This window comes from Histoplasma capsulatum (genome assembly GCF_000150115.1).
Source record: "Histoplasma capsulatum G186AR genomic scaffold supercont2.17, whole genome shotgun sequence".
Lineage (NCBI taxonomy): Eukaryota > Fungi > Ascomycota > Eurotiomycetes > Onygenales > Ajellomycetaceae > Histoplasma > Histoplasma capsulatum.
Genome location: NW_025544817.1, coordinates 24,092 through 40,211, shown reverse-complemented (window position 1 = coordinate 40,211; position 16,120 = coordinate 24,092). Strand labels below are relative to the sequence as shown.

The following is a 16,120-nucleotide window of genomic DNA, read 5'->3' as shown; positions in this document are numbered from 1 at the left end:
TAAACATCGCCATCACACTTGTTGAATCTGCAGAGGGGGCGTTCTCACTGGCAGGATTTGTACTCCCAGGTCCTGCTTTAATGTCGCAGCTTTCCTTTTGACCGCACCCTACAAGATCTGTCGAAATGCCTACTCCTTCTATTTCCTCAGATAAATCTCGACAGTCATCAGCGGGCAAGTCATTTTTCGGAAGAAAATTACATAAAGATCGTCCCCCGGATCCTCGGTTTGAAGGCAACGGCTTGGAGGTATTTGGGGCCAGCGGCTCCGCGGCTGGATCACGCTCCTCCCGCCATTCCAAGCACGAATCCATACATTCGGTGGACATACCCTTTGACCACCCCGGTATGTCATCTGGTGTTATCACCGCTATCCCTTATGATAGCGTGGCAGCAGACCCCAAATCTCCTATCCCTGTTGACTATCTCCCTCAACAACGAAAAGAGCCTTCCCCTCATCACCTAAATAAACCGGGCTTTGACCCGCACCAATATCCGTCGTGGAATGGCCAACAACCATCGAATGGATCCTCACATCCAAATGGCCCAAGACCCCCGCCTAGCTCCAACACAACTATGGCCGCAAGCCATACGGGGGATAAGGGAACGAAATACCAGCAATGGGGTGGCCCAGGCAACGGCTATCCTTCCTACTCAACTCCCGATTCGTCGACGAATTCCCGCACATCCCTAGATCAGAATAGCATTTACTCCTCCATCTCGTCCGCCCAAACCTCCTATGACCCATCCCTCCGTCCATACACCTCCCAGTCGAATGAACGATATCCACTATCTTCCGCGCACTCAGCTTCCAGATACTCCTCCATATCCCAAACGCAATACTCGACTCCGGGTTCCGCATTTGCGTTGGCGGTTGCTTCTGATGGAAACTTTAGCCAACCAAAGGATGATAGAATTGTTGACCAGATGTTCTACGAGCTAATGATCAAGAGAGGATGGCAGAACTTGCCAGAGCAAGCGAAGCGGCAGATGCTGGCATACCCGGCCTCAAAGAAGTGGACGCTGGTGCATCAAGACCGTTTGACGCAGGCTCAGGGCGACAAGAAAAAGTCAAATTCCCGACTCACGTATGGCTATCCTGATGGCCCCGCCGGTCTTCTCTCGAGAGCAGACGAAGATGGGAGCCCTGAATGGTATGTGAAGAAGGTAATGGATGACTCAATTAGCACGAAACAACTACAAAGTCTGAGTGTCAGTTTGCGGACGCAACCAATAAGGTACTTGATGCCCCCCTTTGCTTCCATTCATAGCTTTTATATGCTGACGGTGATGTGATCCAGCTGGGTACAATCATTTGTGGAAGCCCAAGGCCCAGTTGCCCTGGCGAACGTTCTCAGCAAAATTAACCGACGAAAGGCCTCCGGACCAGCTCCAGCTACACCGGCATCGGGCGACAGGGATCTCGATCGCGAATATGATATCGCGAAATGCTTCAAGGCATTAATGAATAATAAATATGGCGCCGACAATGCTCTGGAGTGTCAACAAGTCATTATCGCACTCGCCAATTCGCTGACATCGCCACGTCTTAACACGCGCAAAATGGTCAGTGAAATATTGACGTTTTTGTGTCATTGGGCCGAGGGCGAGGGCCATCAGAAGGTTCTCCAAGCGATGGACAGTGTTAAAAGCGCGAGAGGGGAGACCGGTCGTTTCGATGCTTGGATGCGCATTGTCGAGGTCACTATAGACGGACGAGGGAAAATGGGGAGCCTTGTCGGCGCCAGCGAGGAATTTCGAAGTGGGGGCATTGGCATGGAGAACTTGCTTATGGACTACGCTCTCAATACCCTTTTCTTAATCAATATGATCGTCGACGCGGCAGAGCGTGATCTCCAGCTCCGCTGCCATATCAGGGCGCAGTTCACCTCCTGCGGGATCAAGCGATTGCTGGTAAAAATGGAAGAATTCCAGTATGAGGCTATCGACAAACAGATTGAAAAATATAGGGAAAATGAAGCCATTGATTATGAAGATCTCCTCCAGCGGGAGAATAGCAGTATGAAGGACAGCATCGAGGGGGAGGTTACTGATATGAATGACCCCGTCCAGATTACGAATGCGATAGCATCTAAAATAAAAGATGGCCGTTCACAGGATTACTTCCTCTCTGCAATGCAACACTTGCTGCTAATCCGAGAGAACTCGGGGGAGGACGGCGTGAGGATGTTCCAGCTCGTGGACGCCATGCTCAGTTATGTGGCTATGGATCGTCGGCTGCCGGATTTGGATCTTAAGCAAAGTCTAAATTTTACAGTCCAGAGCTTGCTCGATAAGCTACATACGGACGCAGAGGCGAGGCGTGCATTCGATGAGTCCCTTGAAGCTCGACAGATCGCAGACGCCGCCATTGCTGAGAGAGACGAGGTGAAGGCGCAACTTGAGCTTGGTGCTGATGGGCTAGTCAAAAAGCTTCAGAAGCAGATTGAAGAGCAAACCGATATCATTAATCTCCAGTCACGTCAGAATGAGGCCTTGAAAGCGGAACTAGCTGAAATTCAGCGGCTGCGGGGCCAGGAATTGCAGCGGAATGAGCTGGAGACTCGCGAATTGTATCTCATGCTGCGTGATGCACAGGAAGTTGCTGCCTCCAAAGCGCAGAAGGGGAATCTAGACAAACTTGGTGACACTGATCCGACTCAAATGAATGGCATTCTCGATCGCGAAAAGCTTATGAATCGGCTCGAGAAACAATTGGAGCGAACAAAGACGCAGTTCAAGCTTGAGGGTAGAGTTTGGCAAGAGGGTGGACCATCGGATAGGCTCCGTGAGTTGCGCGAGCAAATGGATGGCGATGTTGGATTTGGTGGTGGATTCGACGAGGAAACCAAACGCAGTTTCACCAATAGCACTTTTGGCGCTGTTTCCCGGAAACGAAGCCAGGGCGCTAATAAGAAGGACGTTGAAGAGGAACAACTTTCTGACCTTGGCGAGGAGGATGGTGGTGACGAGGGTGTTGTGGAACGGCCGCGATTAGTTGAAATCAAACGGCCACGCATGAACCCTGAACAGGCAACGGGATTGTTGGGAGAAATCGCGTCCAGAGTACAAAAGATTGATGATAGTGATGATGAGAAAGATGGTGAAAAAGATGCAATCGAGAAGCCTAAGGTAGAAGATGCTGTTCCTCCTGGTCCTCCGCCGCCGCCCCCTCCCCCGCCTCCTCCAGGTGTCGGTGCGCCTCCGCCTCCCCCACCCCCACCCCCACCTCCCCCGCCTGGTATAAGTGGCCCACCTCCACCTCCACCCCCTCCACCTCCTCCTGGTGTTGGCGGTCCTCCACCACCCCCGCCGCCTCCTGGCATGGGTGGACCACCGCCTCCTCCACCCCCTCCAGGCGCAGGTCCCGGAGGCCCTCCACCCCCTCCCCCTGGAGCAAGTATGGGCGGCTGGAAAAAGACGTACCTACCTGCGGCAGATGCACCTGCAGCCACGATTGGGTTACCATTCATCCGACCGAAAAAGAAGTTAAAGGCACTGCATTGGGAAAAGGTTGATTCTCCTCAAGTAACAGTCTGGGCAGCGCATACTCCAACGCATGAGGCGAAAGAAGAGAAATATACCGAGCTCGCCAAGAAAGGTGTTCTGGATGAAGTTGAGAGACTCTTTAAAGCCAAGGAGACAAAGGCTCTCGGCACCGGCACTGGTAAAAAGAAAGACAAGAAGCAAATACTACCCAGCTCTCTCATGCATAAGTTTCAAATCTCAATGGCTAAGTTTTCGGAGCTCTCAGCGGATGAGGTTGTGCGAAAAATCATCCACTGTGATCCTGATATCTTGGATAATAATGTTGTGATGGAATTCTTGCAGAAGGACGAACTCTGCAGCATTCCAGACAACACTGCAAAGGCAATGGCGCCCTACCGCAAAGATTGGACAGGCCCTGACGCTGCGACCTCAGATCGAGATCAGGACCCCAGCGAACTCACGCGTGAAGATCAAATTTATCTTCAAACTGCCGTTGAGCTTAACCATTATTGGAAAGCACGGATGCGCGCTCTTCAGCTAACTCGCACCTTCGAGACGGATTACGACGATTTGTCCACCAAGCTGCAGGAAATCGTTCGTGTTTGTGAATCTCTGCGTGATTCCGTATCATTGATGAATGTTCTTGGTCTAATTTTAGACATTGGAAATTTCATGAATGCGGCGAACAAGCAAGCTGTTGGATTCAAGCTTAGCTCTCTATCCCGCCTGGCTATGGTCAAGGATGATAAGAACGAATCAACATTCGCTGACCTGGTAGAACGGATTGTGCGAAACCAGTATCCTGAGTGGCAAGGCTTCGTTGATGATATTGGTGGCGTCATCGCTGTTCAAAAGGCCAACGTGGACCAGCTCCGTGCTGAAGCACAGTCGTATATCAACACGATCAAGAATGTTCAAGCCAGTTTGGATTCTGGCTCTCTGAGTGATCCGAAAAAATTCCACCCACAAGACCGGGCCAGTCAGGTTGTTCAACGGTCAATGAAGGATGCCAGACGCAAGGGCGAACAGATGCAATTGTACCTTGATGAGATGTCGAAGACATTCGATGATATCATGGTCTTCTACGGCGAAGATAGCTCGGATGAAAATGCAAGAAGGGACTTCTTCGGCAAACTGGCCGGGTTTGTCACAGAGTGGAAGGTATGTTTATTTGGTTTTCTTTTGGTTTTCTGTTGTTGATTTTATTTTTGATGCTCTTCCACCTCGAAACCCCCTCGGCCAGAAGCTGGCCATTTCTTTAAATAATAAAATCTGACGCTCGACTCTGCCATTCTATAGAATTCGAAGGAAAAGAATTTAGCTTGGGAGGAATCGCGACGGCGAATGGATGCGTCATTGGCACGGAAACGAAACAATGGTGCAGCTCTCAATGGCCGTGTAGACAATGCCGATTCGCAATCACCGGCGTCCAGTGGAGCCATGGACTCCCTACTAGAGAAGCTGCGAGCTGCCGCACCACAGGCGCGAGACCAACGCGATCGCCGTCGTCGTGCGCGACTAAAGGAACGACATCAGGTCAGGGTTGCATCCGGACAGAAGGTCCCAGACTTACCTACTGAAGCCGCCGAGAGAAGCACCGAAGGTGATGGTGATGATGCAAGCAGCGCAAACAACCGGGATCTCCTGAGCCCAGGCACAAAACCAGATGAATCAGCATCTTCAGTCAAAGAAACACAAGTATCTGAAGGTGAAGACATCGCTGATAGAGCTGCAAGCATGCTTCAGGGGCTTAGGAACGACACAGAAGGTGGTGCTGATCGTGCACGTCGCAGAGAGAGCGCTGAAGAAGCTAGGCGGAACCGGAGGTTAAGGAGGAAGACAGCAGCGGCTCACGGGAGCAAGGATGGCGATAACGCTGACGGGCCCTTATCGCCGGTGAAGGAGCCAGATTCCGCTGGAATTGAAGGAGGAATAGACGGACAGACTACTTCTCCCATTAGCCCAACTGCGCCAGATGATTCGCCACAGCCATCGGAAACGCCATCAATTGTTGTCTCCGGCACCAAAGATGCAGAGCCATCGTTAATAACAGAAGAAAAATAGCATGAAATACAGAAAGCTCGCAACCTCGGTTTCTCGTGACACGCCCGCCCTCTCATCAATTAATTAATTATCTTTGGCTTTGAACTTATTGGCTCGCTTCTTGCGGAGTTTGGACGTAGTTTTATGGACTTGATTTGCTTTTCGGCCACCTCGATATCTTTTTTTTTGTTTGTTGTGCATTATGATTATCTTTCCTTGTCCATCTCATAGCGGCATCCTTCGCGTTTTTGCATAGATATTTGTATATCTTGATTTGCATAGATATTTCTATAATCCTGCTGTGTTTCGTGACTGTTTGGTGGTATTTTCTTCATGGGTTATCATTTTATGCTCCCTTGCTTGTTTGCAGCGGGGTGGGGAATGAGGAAGGATTAACTAAAGTGGGGGAATTTATCTGTTTTCTTTTCTTTGCTTTTTGCCGGCTGCTTTTTTTCATCAATATCACCACCTGCATGATTCTATCCTACAGCAAGAGGTCAGTTTTATCTTTGCTGATATCCGTTTTATGGTTGTTTCTGTTCTCATACATACTCTCTTCTTCTATTTCATCCAGTTCCGCTCTATTTTTTTTTTTTTTTTTTTTTACTATTAATTTTTACTGTTAATTCCCGCTGTCCCTTTCTCGTTAACACCCCTATGCCTTATTGCTCCTAGTTTCTTTGCTGATTATGATTATTGTGTACTATTCTCTTGAAGATTTTCTCTCCGTCGTTGCCCCCTTATTATTATATTACCTTCCGTTCTCCTTTTTTTAATTCACGGCGCGCTCATTACAATATGTCACTTTTAAGAACAGAGAGGCATTCTTATCCGCACGGGTGGCTGACTGAAAGGATCACTCTTGCACCTTTTGTTTCTCTTTGTTTCTGGCATGGGAATAAGGAATTATCTCATCCCCATGCTATCTCCCACCTTTTTTTGCTTCTACACTCCTGGAACTTCTCCTATAATCCCCTGGATTCGTTTGATATGTGACCATGCCTTCTGCGTTTATTTGTGCCGAGTGCGGAGGATTAGTTGGCAGTTCAGCCAGTACCGTTTCTGCTCTAGGGGTCAATAAACTTATTTTTTTTCCCCCTGATCTAGTCAATCTCTCGGAAAGCGCCAAATCAAAACTTGCAAATGTAACGTAAAGGAAACCGTCAATAGAAATGATCACATGGTATATTGAAAGAAGTCTCGAAGAACCGGGTAAATCCTCGTTTCGAATCCATTTATTCAGTCCGCCGCACCACGGTCACCTGTGCTCGAGGACCTGTTTGAAATATTCCTTCTGCTGGAGCTGACTGGTAGAGCGCAAGGCCAAACATACCAGTAACTAGTTAATTACCTGACTCATTTTCTGTTGAAAAGCCGGCATTGAGCGGATAGGCCATCAACATCCCACAAGAACCACTCCAACTCGTCCATGGAGCTGATATTCGAACCAGCTGACATCAATGACATCACCAGAAACCGGGATGGGATGTTCGGTTTCCGCGCCGTGTCGAGCTTGTTCACTCGCCAATATTAGGAAATAACTACCACTGCAACTCCTGGAAAGAAAACGAAAAAAAAATGAACAAGGGGATTATTCTTACAGTCAAACCCAACCCAGCCTCCCCTGTCCCACCGCCCAGCCACTGGTACCTGTGAGGTACTTCCTCGATGTATCACATTGTCAACCTGGTGATACCCAGCTTGAATCGCGAACGTGGCTTGTTCAGGAAAAAAAAAAAATCCCCCTATCAGATCGGATGTGCCTCAGACTGCTCAGCCCTATGGATAACTATCTATGGATACCCATGATTTACACTGCAGGGCCCATATTACTCATATGTGCCAGCTGGTAGCACAGCGACCCAGCTCAGGTTGCCGGGGTTGGGGGCAGTTCTTCTAAATCCTGCAAGGGACAATCCTAGATATGGGAACTGCCAGCAAGCCGAGTCCTCCGGTGCTTCTCTTTAACCGATACGCGCGTACGTAAGAGGTGAGCCGTGGAAGATGCGGATTACGTAGAATGCTGCTCCGTATAATGATTGGAAATGACACCAGTCCGGCCATATTTCTAGCCAGGAATAACCAGTCATACTAACATCGGCGGGCTGGTTAAACTGATGCAACTCCTGTGTCTGCAGAATGTGTTTCCCGGGGTCCAGAATTAACGAGATTTGCTCTGTACACCGTTTTCGCAACAAATGAACTATGCCCTTGTGTGGAAGAGTGATACATGGGGCAAGTTGGGGGGTTTATATCTGGTACTCATTATCTCTCAGCTGCTGCACTGCCAGTACCCCCATAACACATAAAAATAAAAATAAAATTGTGGCTAGGGTAATCATCCACATAGTTCATCGACGTTCGCTTTCCAACATTTCAGCTTGGGATAAATGGACCTCCTTTATGTCCGTTTCAACTGATTTGGAGCTTATATCAACGGGCTTGATGCACGAGCTGCGGGAATGTAGGTCATCATCCGGCAAACATAAGTAAAATATGTTTCCATTCTCCATGTGACACAACTGCTAGGATTGCCTCCTCCATGTATTGTACATGTACAAGGGATTGCTGTGGCTGGCCATACGGTCCATTCATAACGAAACTGTTCAGGAATGGTCAAAAAGGGATCTCCCATTTCCATTCGAGGCCATGGCGAGCTGCAGCTACCATCGCGAAAGCCTGATTGACTTTCGGCACTCCGCGGGTTCCCTCAGCGGCCCGAACCTAGACCTACCATACAGATGGATTCGGTCGTGAATGACTCAATAAGTGGCCGATGGGCTGTGTTGCCTGGAGAAACTTTGCGAGATTCGCAATGGTGAAAGGTGAACGATTAATGATGGATGCCTGAGTCGTTACGACTTCGTGCCCAGCCTCAACTGTCTATCCGTGCCACGATGTGCCGTTGACTCCTGGATGAGAGGACTCACGCTTCGAGGGTATGACTCAATAACAAGGCATCTCCAGAATCTCCCAATTTACCTCCAGCATTGATGGTTTCGGTTCAGGGACTGTGAAGTCCGTCAGTCACCGAAGACTGTTATTTCTCAGGAAGGGGTAAGAGACTTCTCCAACAGCTTTCGTTGGGCCCTTGAGGATAATGGTTTCTTGCCACACAGGGGATTTTTCAGCCACATGCCAGGTAACTTTCGATCCTCGTATTATGCAGAGAATCACCCAAACATCGTATTCGGCAGTTAACCAGATCACGCTAATATGCTGCTCAACTCACCCACCCGATGGGAATCTTCCCACTCCTCCGAAGGGCACGCCAGTTAGTTTCACGGATTCTCTCAAAAGAGCTAGCTGTATAATGAATGACTCTATATTGGCATGCCCCGCAGGTGGTCTCGCCACGCAACCTCAATTTCTCCACCAAAAAGGAAAGAAAAAAGAGGGGACAGGGGGAGGGGAAGGGGGAGGAAGGAAGAAAGGCAGCAAATGGAAAAGAAAAACAAAAAGGGGCAAGAGAAGCAAAAATCGGGGGCGCAAGCCAGCTCTAATTCATCATTGCTTGCAAAATCCTCCTCTCTCAACCAAAGTGTACCGATGAACTCATCTCTGAGACTGTCTCAGTGATGTGCCACAAAGTATCCAACGCATCTAGATATACGTCCATACACCTGTTCCACGTGGCAGAGCAAAGATCCCCAGAGCGTGCCGTACATGCTGTGAGAGGCGTTTGTACCGCTCAATGACGCCTACTTTTCTTTTTCTTCTCTGCTTTGCTTCTAAAGTGTCGTACGGAATTGTTTATCCGGACGCACAAATGCTGGAAAACAATAACAAAATTGCCTGATAGAGCCCAATTTATAAATATTTTGGTAGTTAGTAATTATCACTATATATGTTCATTCATTGAAAGCCTATGGTATATGGATATTGGTTCAGTAAAAGCGTACAGAACCCGAGGGGCAAATCGGATTGGCCCCGTCTCAAGTTAGTCTTTTCGTGTTGTTTGTAGATGTTTCATATGACCTCAAAGCTGCTCTAAAGTGCATGGCGGGTAGCTACTTAGTGGAAGAGCTCAAGCAGGATCAAAATTATTCCATCCCCTCCCATGCGGCCATTAAAATAGTCGTTATCTATTGATTAGTTCAAATTTCCGCCGTTGTTTCAAAATATGTCTTTATGGACAAAGCAGAAAGACACCATATGCACTGAGCATGGCTAGACGAACTCTTCATTGTTGACATGACCCGTTTTGGCGTATTACCGGAGTGGGGAGGTTTCAGGTCCTCAGACGGTTAGTGATACGTTCATTGTCACTGCCCAGCAAATATAGAAAATAAAAACAAATGCAAATTGAAGAAATTATCTGGGAAAATTTTGCCTGTCTCTGAAGCGTACATGTCGTTTTCATTTGATTGTCTTTGTTTTATGATGCGATTGAATTAAGCGGCTTCCCAACAACGCCGTACGCGGTCGAAGCTGTATAAGAGCATTTATTTTCCTATAAAATGTGGTTTCATTTAGAAAATCTTATGGCGCATTTTCAAACGAACTTGGCAGACTCCGCATATTCTTTCCGTGTCCGCCAAACAAAAATAATAACAGCAAACGTCTCGTCCCCATAGTCGACCCAAGAGCAATGGTTGGTTCCCTCGGCAAACTGCTCAGTCTCAAACCCCACACTAATCTCATCAATCAAAGGGCAGCTCAACCAACAGTGTCATGACTGGCGTCCAGCCCTGTGGGCTACTGGTTAGTGGCCGCCCTGTTCGAGATTCGGCGCTCGGCAAGGCAGTTTCTTGCAGAAAACGATTGAATTTTCACACTGAGCGCGTTTGGTTTTTTTAGTATTATTACCTAAGAATCAATTTTGCAGTTATTCCATGGAGCTTTTGCCTCTGACTTTGTGCGTCTACGGGCTTCATCGGAAGTGATCCATTTCTTCTTCCTCTTTGGGTATCTTGACTAGTAATACGGTTCGGCATTTATTTCCTCATAATTTTGACATTTAATCTCGTTGGTCGACATGCATCCTCGCCTCGTTGAGTCATGTCAGTCCCCATCGTGTAACGAGTTCGTTCAACGAGTTCGTTAAACAACAACGGAGTAAGACGCTAACCCTGCTGCAACGAACGATGACTTGCCCGGACGTGGTGTAAATATGATCGTGAGTTTTCGCTCCATCCGTAACAAATACGCGATTTATGCCCACACAATGTGAAAACTTCGATGTGAGAAGCGCAGTTGCGATGACGAAAAGATGGAAGTAGGGCAAACCCAAATTAAACCTAGCGTATAACTTAATTTCATCTAGCTTTCTATTTTTAGTTTTAGACTCAGCCCCGTGACTTGGGGCTGAGAATCTAGGCTACAGTGGATTCACGTGATATCAAAGCAGCATCGGGTCTTTGTCTCTTGAAACCGAATTGTAATTCTTTTTTTTACCTCTATCTGTCAGGAGAGTTTGAATTTACATATTTCCGGTAAAACTCAATTTGACATGCCATAGACAATAAAAACGGAAAATATTTCGGGTTTTTGACTAAAACTCCCCGTCTAGCAAGCGGGATAGCAAGTTCTTATTTTAGACTTTGGTGCCTGGAGCAAGCAGAGCGGACTCCGAATCCGAATACCGATCGTTCTTGGGGGCTGCTCGACTGCCAACCGGTTGAAATGGCCAAGGTCAACTCGACCTTTTAAGGATTAGCTCTGTTATCGCCCTGAAATTCCCCTGTCAGGATCCTCAGAGTCCCCTGCTAGCGTCTTCCAGCCGCGGGGTCAAATGGAACAAGAAAGGATCAGTGCTTTCAGCAGGGCGGGAATACCGAGTCGCCCGCGGAACCCATAAGCCCCAAAAGAGGGTCTGAATCGTGGCTTGTATAGTTATCTGCCAGATTATTGCTTGGTCATTCGATCCTGGCCCATCTTGTCGCAGTTGGATGCACCGTTCCTGCTGAAGGAACCGTGTTGCATGACTTAGCGTGGCATGGGCGTGGGCGATCCTGCGGCTCGTTCGTTTGTTCTGGGATAACCTTTTTAGCTGAGTTCAGTTCCGATTTCCAATCGTTTTTGATTTTGCAATCTTTGTTTTCTTTCGGTCGGGCTGTTTCTGGATCATTTTGTGGCTGTTTTCGTTGTATCACGCATTTATTTTTATATTTTTCTCGGATGATTACTGACCGGGATTATGAAGTATTAGTCACAACGAAGATGATAACTAACCAAAGGATACCTTAAGATCCAGGTATCTGGTGTATCGATTTGTATCTCTCATTTGGCGTTTATGTGTGGCTAGGCAGGACTTTTTGTTTGAGGAAATGAAAACGGCGCTATATATATCTTGCGATGATTTCTTCCTTTCTGCCTGATATCCTCGTTTTTCTTTCTTCACACCAAAGCAGATAAACATATTTTTAATTTCTATTTCGAATTCTTTCATTCACCCAGATATATAATAATTCAGCATCTTTCTTTAAGCCTTGCGTCCAACTTTATAAAATACTTTTTGTTTGATTTTATCTCGAAACTTCCTTTATTGATATATTTATCATCTTTATCTGGACTAAAGACTCCAAACCAAAAGCCAGAGTCATATCGACAACCAACGAGAATACACCACATGGGCCGTGGAGGTTACAACTGAAGCAGCATTTACAACGTAAAGCAGCCCGGGGAATCCACGACCGAGTCAAAATCGTCTCGATCTCATTCCAAATCAATCGGCCGCAAATTAGAGTCATCAAAGCAACACCCACGTGCAACACAGACGCAACCTTTCGCGCAGCCTGCGCTCTATCCGAATGCAAACACCGATGGGACGTGGTGGTTACAACTGTCCTATCGAGCGATCTATATCCTCAAACACCATGACACAGTTATATTTGCAAGGACGGGGCGGTTACAATGACGTGAACGATGGCGATAACGACGATTCATAGCCGAAGCGTGAATGAGAAGAGTGTGGACGGAGGGGCAAGTCTTGAATTTGCGACAGGAAGTCAAGAGGAGGAAAGGCAAGATAGATTGGTGGGATAGACGTTCTAAAGCTCGCTTTACGACGCGACGACGGAGTTTTTGATTACGGGTTATTTTGCCGTTCTTAGATTTTTTTTTTGACGGAACTGAAACCTACTACACTCATTTGCCGACACAGAATCTGTGGGCGGTTTCATCGTCAGTATCTCGGCTGTTGTCACGAATGGAAGTGTGGGCCAATTGGTGGGAGGGAATACTTTTCGAATACAACTCCTAGAACATCCTCCACGTCCCCGCTCTCCCCACGACCCGTGATTTTCGCCAGACAATCGGCCGCGAACCTAAGATGTTCCGCCGCTGTTACAATATCGAAATTCACCTCAATTTGTTCAGCGTTTGCAGCATTATCAGGAGTTTGGCACGTTTGGGATAGAAAGTCGTTTAAGTGCTGGACACATTTTTGTAAATTAGATCTTTGTCGATGGGTGACTCCCAGCGAGTCTTCCCAGTATAATTTATCAAATTGCTCATTTCCATTATCCAATTCAGACGGCGTCGACATCCTTTTAAAAGTCCGAATTAGTTCCCCAAGAAATTTTTGTATGTTGCCGGGGTCGGCCTCTTTGGATACCTCGTTCTCGGCCTCCCTGCACGAAATTAGGAAAATCTGATCTTGGGTAAGGCGGGGTTCCACGGATGAGATTTCCTCAGTCAAGCTATCCACAAGTTCTTGCTGTGTTCTAGCCGTATAGGTGGTTGGAGAGTATTTGTCAAACTTGTTAACTGCCACAATCATGTGCTTCTCAAGGGCTATACAACTGCGAACGGCGTCAACAACTTCCGGCTCGAGGACCAACTTGACGCCAGTCCCGTTATCAGATTCCTCCAATGAAAGAACCACAATCACAACGTCCGATTCCAGTGCGCGTGCCTTGGCTCTTCGAATCCCTTCTTGTTCCACTGCACCAATGGGCATCGAGCCAGACCGGGCTATGTGGTCAGATCGCAACCCAGCCATATCCCCAAACTTGCAGAAATAGCCACCGATATCAACACCAACATCCACAATGTCCCTTGTAGTCCCTTCCTCACTGCTTACAATAGCAGCTTCTCTCCCGACAATTCTGTTCAGCAACGAGCTCTTACCAGCATTGGGGGCCCCGAGAAGCGCGATTCGAATGCCACTCCGTAATAGTTCGCCCTTGGAAGCGTTCTCAATGTGCAGGTTAATTTGTCGAACCAAATTACGAACTTCGCCGGTAATGGAGGACACGAAATCCTCGATTGACTCGTCGAAATGCTGATCCTCCGAGAAATCGATCAGCGCCTCCATCTCTCCGCGGGCATAAAGCAGCTGTTGTCGCCAACGCTCGTACCTAAACGCGAGAGAACCGCTCGTTCCTCGAACCGCTAAACGGCGCTGATGCTCGGTTTCCGCAGAAAGCGTATTCCCCAGTGCTTCGATCTGGGGTAAAGATAGACGGTCGTTGAGGAATGCGCGACGGGTGAATTCACCAGGTTCCGCGTACCGGATGGAGGGCATGGCGATCTTTTCGTTGGAGAAAGCCCCCGCGCATCGGGGTATTGCATTGAGGACTGCTTTTACCACGGCGGGTCCGCCATGGATGTGCAATTCAAGCACGTCCTCTCCCGTCACGGTATTTGGGGCTGGGAAGTGCAACACAACCGCTCTGTCGAGGATGGTGTTGACCGAGGGAGGAACGGAAGGGTCGTAAAGGGTGCGAAGAGCAGCAACTCGAGGGTTTGGGAGCGGCCTTTTGGGGCAGAGAGCGTCATAGATCTACCATGGAAACAAGACAGATTGAGCAAATACAACCAAGTGATCGATTGGGACCTTTCCTGCAACAGACCTGAACACAAGCTGGCCCAGATACTCGAACAATCGCAATGGCCGCTCGACCTGGGGCTGTCGACAACGCATAAATGGTCGACGATGGCTCACTAACAACAGAGCCTGTGGTCTGCCAGCGCCTGTCTCCGGGCTGACCCCGGACTCTCGGTAGGGAGGGCTTGCATGGCTGGCTTCCGTTAATGGAACTCAGACAACGAGATCTGGTCCATGGTGGGCCTGGGATGGATGCCCAACGAAGAGGCTGCAAGAAATATCTACGCATGCGTAGATGGATGGACCACAGCTGTGCTTCCTGTGATGTCGAAGGTTGCCAATTTGATTCGAGGTTGGTTTTGATGAAATTGGTCACATGTTTGCTGATTCAGCCAGGCCCAGTGATCAGTTTGGCTTTATATATTAGGTATTAGGCCACTAGGGCAAAAGTGCTCAATCACCACCAGCGCCGTGGTGGTATAGAGGGCACGAATCACCCAATCCAATCCCTCCAACATTATATAAAAGTAATTTAACTTGTAGTAATTAGTTGTAGTTATAGTATCACATGGTATTCAAGTGCATCCATTTATCCCTATTTTCCCACTCATCTACACCACTCTCTATTCTCTCATTCATTTTTTCTATCTTCTTCCTCACATGTTTTTCTTTATTGAGTGGAAATATTTGATTTCCAGATGTAATTTAATTAATTAGAGCTAGTTCTGCAATAAACAATGCAAACTACTAAACTACTTTTGGACTAGTAGATTTTGATGAGAAAGTCTCAATAGTTTCAAACTTATTGCGAGGCACTGCACATATCTATATGAAAGTTTCGAAGAAATGTTCAGGAAATGCTTTGAAATGAAATTACGAACACGACACAAGTACGACAATACTCAACCCGAAAGCTTCAATTAGGTTATGAACCAAATCAATATTAAATTTTCATAGTACTGCCAACAACATTAAGTTACAACAGAGTGCGGCGGCTTTCGTTTTAATCATGGCAACAAGCCGTACTAACCCAAGAACCAACCAGCTCTGCAAGGGACGCAGGAGGTAAATTATTAACGAAAGAGTGGGAAGTAAAGGAAAAGAAAGAGTTAAATATACAGGAAGTCAGGATGCAGCTATTTGCGATTTTGGTTAAACTGGACTTTCCTGAACAAAAAGGAGCCGACAAAAAGACTAGATGGCGCTGAAGGGTCGCGGGAAAGTGAATCGTTTCCCAAATCAGGCTCAGCGGCAGTTGCCAGCCACCAATCTCACAGGAGCGGGAGAGGTTGCACTTTCGGGAACAGATGCAGCCTACGAATATATCACGTCACGTAACGGGGTATGGCTCCCAGGAAACCGGGAGGGGCGTGACGATAGCGATGTAAGACGGTGTTGTTGAATCTCGAAAAAAGAAACAGAAATAAAACCCTCGCTCTCTGGAGCGGTGTAGCTCCGCAAAAATCAAATCTCTCAGAACATGAATTCGCACGAGGATGGGAGAGAGTTGCAAGGCAAAGTCAGTGAAGCTATGACGGCCGAGATTGGAGGTTGTGCTAAAATACACGATAATGTTCCACAGCTAGAAGAAGGGCAATATCAGAGCGTAGGAGGTCTCTAGAGTAAGAAGCAATAAGTCTTGCGCTTGAACCTGGAGCTTTTCCGTACCTCAGTTTGGCGGTAGCGGGCAATGCAGTTTTGAATACAAATCTTACGCCTATAGCAAAACACTGCACCTGGAGGAAGTAGCAGTCACGTTACCGTAAGCCTGTGGGTATCAATGGGTATCCATGATGGCTACAGGGCGCATCCAGTT

General features: G+C 47.6%; 4 protein-coding genes across 4 annotated transcripts; 1 reads left to right on the top strand and 3 right to left on the bottom strand.

Moving 5' to 3' along the window:
- Positions 1–125: 125 nt before the first annotated feature.
- On the top strand, positions 126–5,961 carry HCBG_08638 (cytokinesis protein SepA/Bni1; the record flags this gene model as incomplete). Its single annotated transcript, XM_045435687.1, has 3 exons — positions 126–1,237; positions 1,301–4,649; positions 4,788–5,961. The coding sequence occupies 3 exons, from the start codon at positions 126–128 to the stop codon at positions 5,550–5,552; spliced, it is 5,226 nt and encodes a 1,741-aa protein (XP_045283479.1).
- A 1,399-nt stretch (positions 5,962–7,360) lies between these two features.
- HCBG_08637 (uncharacterized protein) lies at positions 7,361–9,199 on the bottom strand (the record flags this gene model as incomplete). The annotated part of the gene is made up of 6 exons (XM_045435686.1): positions 7,361–7,493; positions 7,515–7,707; positions 7,891–7,985; positions 8,266–8,414; positions 8,764–8,837; positions 9,145–9,199. The coding sequence occupies 6 exons, from the start codon at positions 9,197–9,199 to the stop codon at positions 7,361–7,363; spliced, it is 699 nt and encodes a 232-aa protein (XP_045283478.1).
- Positions 9,200–11,389: 2,190 nt separating this feature from the next.
- HCBG_08636 (uncharacterized protein) lies at positions 11,390–11,757 on the bottom strand (the record flags this gene model as incomplete). Its single annotated transcript, XM_045435685.1, has 2 exons — positions 11,390–11,658; positions 11,706–11,757. The coding sequence occupies 2 exons, from the start codon at positions 11,755–11,757 to the stop codon at positions 11,390–11,392; spliced, it is 321 nt and encodes a 106-aa protein (XP_045283477.1).
- A 211-nt stretch (positions 11,758–11,968) lies between these two features.
- HCBG_08635 (tRNA modification GTPase GTPBP3) lies at positions 11,969–14,617 on the bottom strand (the record flags this gene model as incomplete). The annotated part of the gene is made up of 2 exons (XM_045435684.1): positions 11,969–14,259; positions 14,330–14,617. 2 exons carry the CDS (start codon positions 14,591–14,593, stop codon positions 12,676–12,678), a joined length of 1,848 nt encoding a protein of 615 aa, XP_045283476.1.
- Between the last annotated feature and the right edge of the window lie 1,503 nt (positions 14,618–16,120).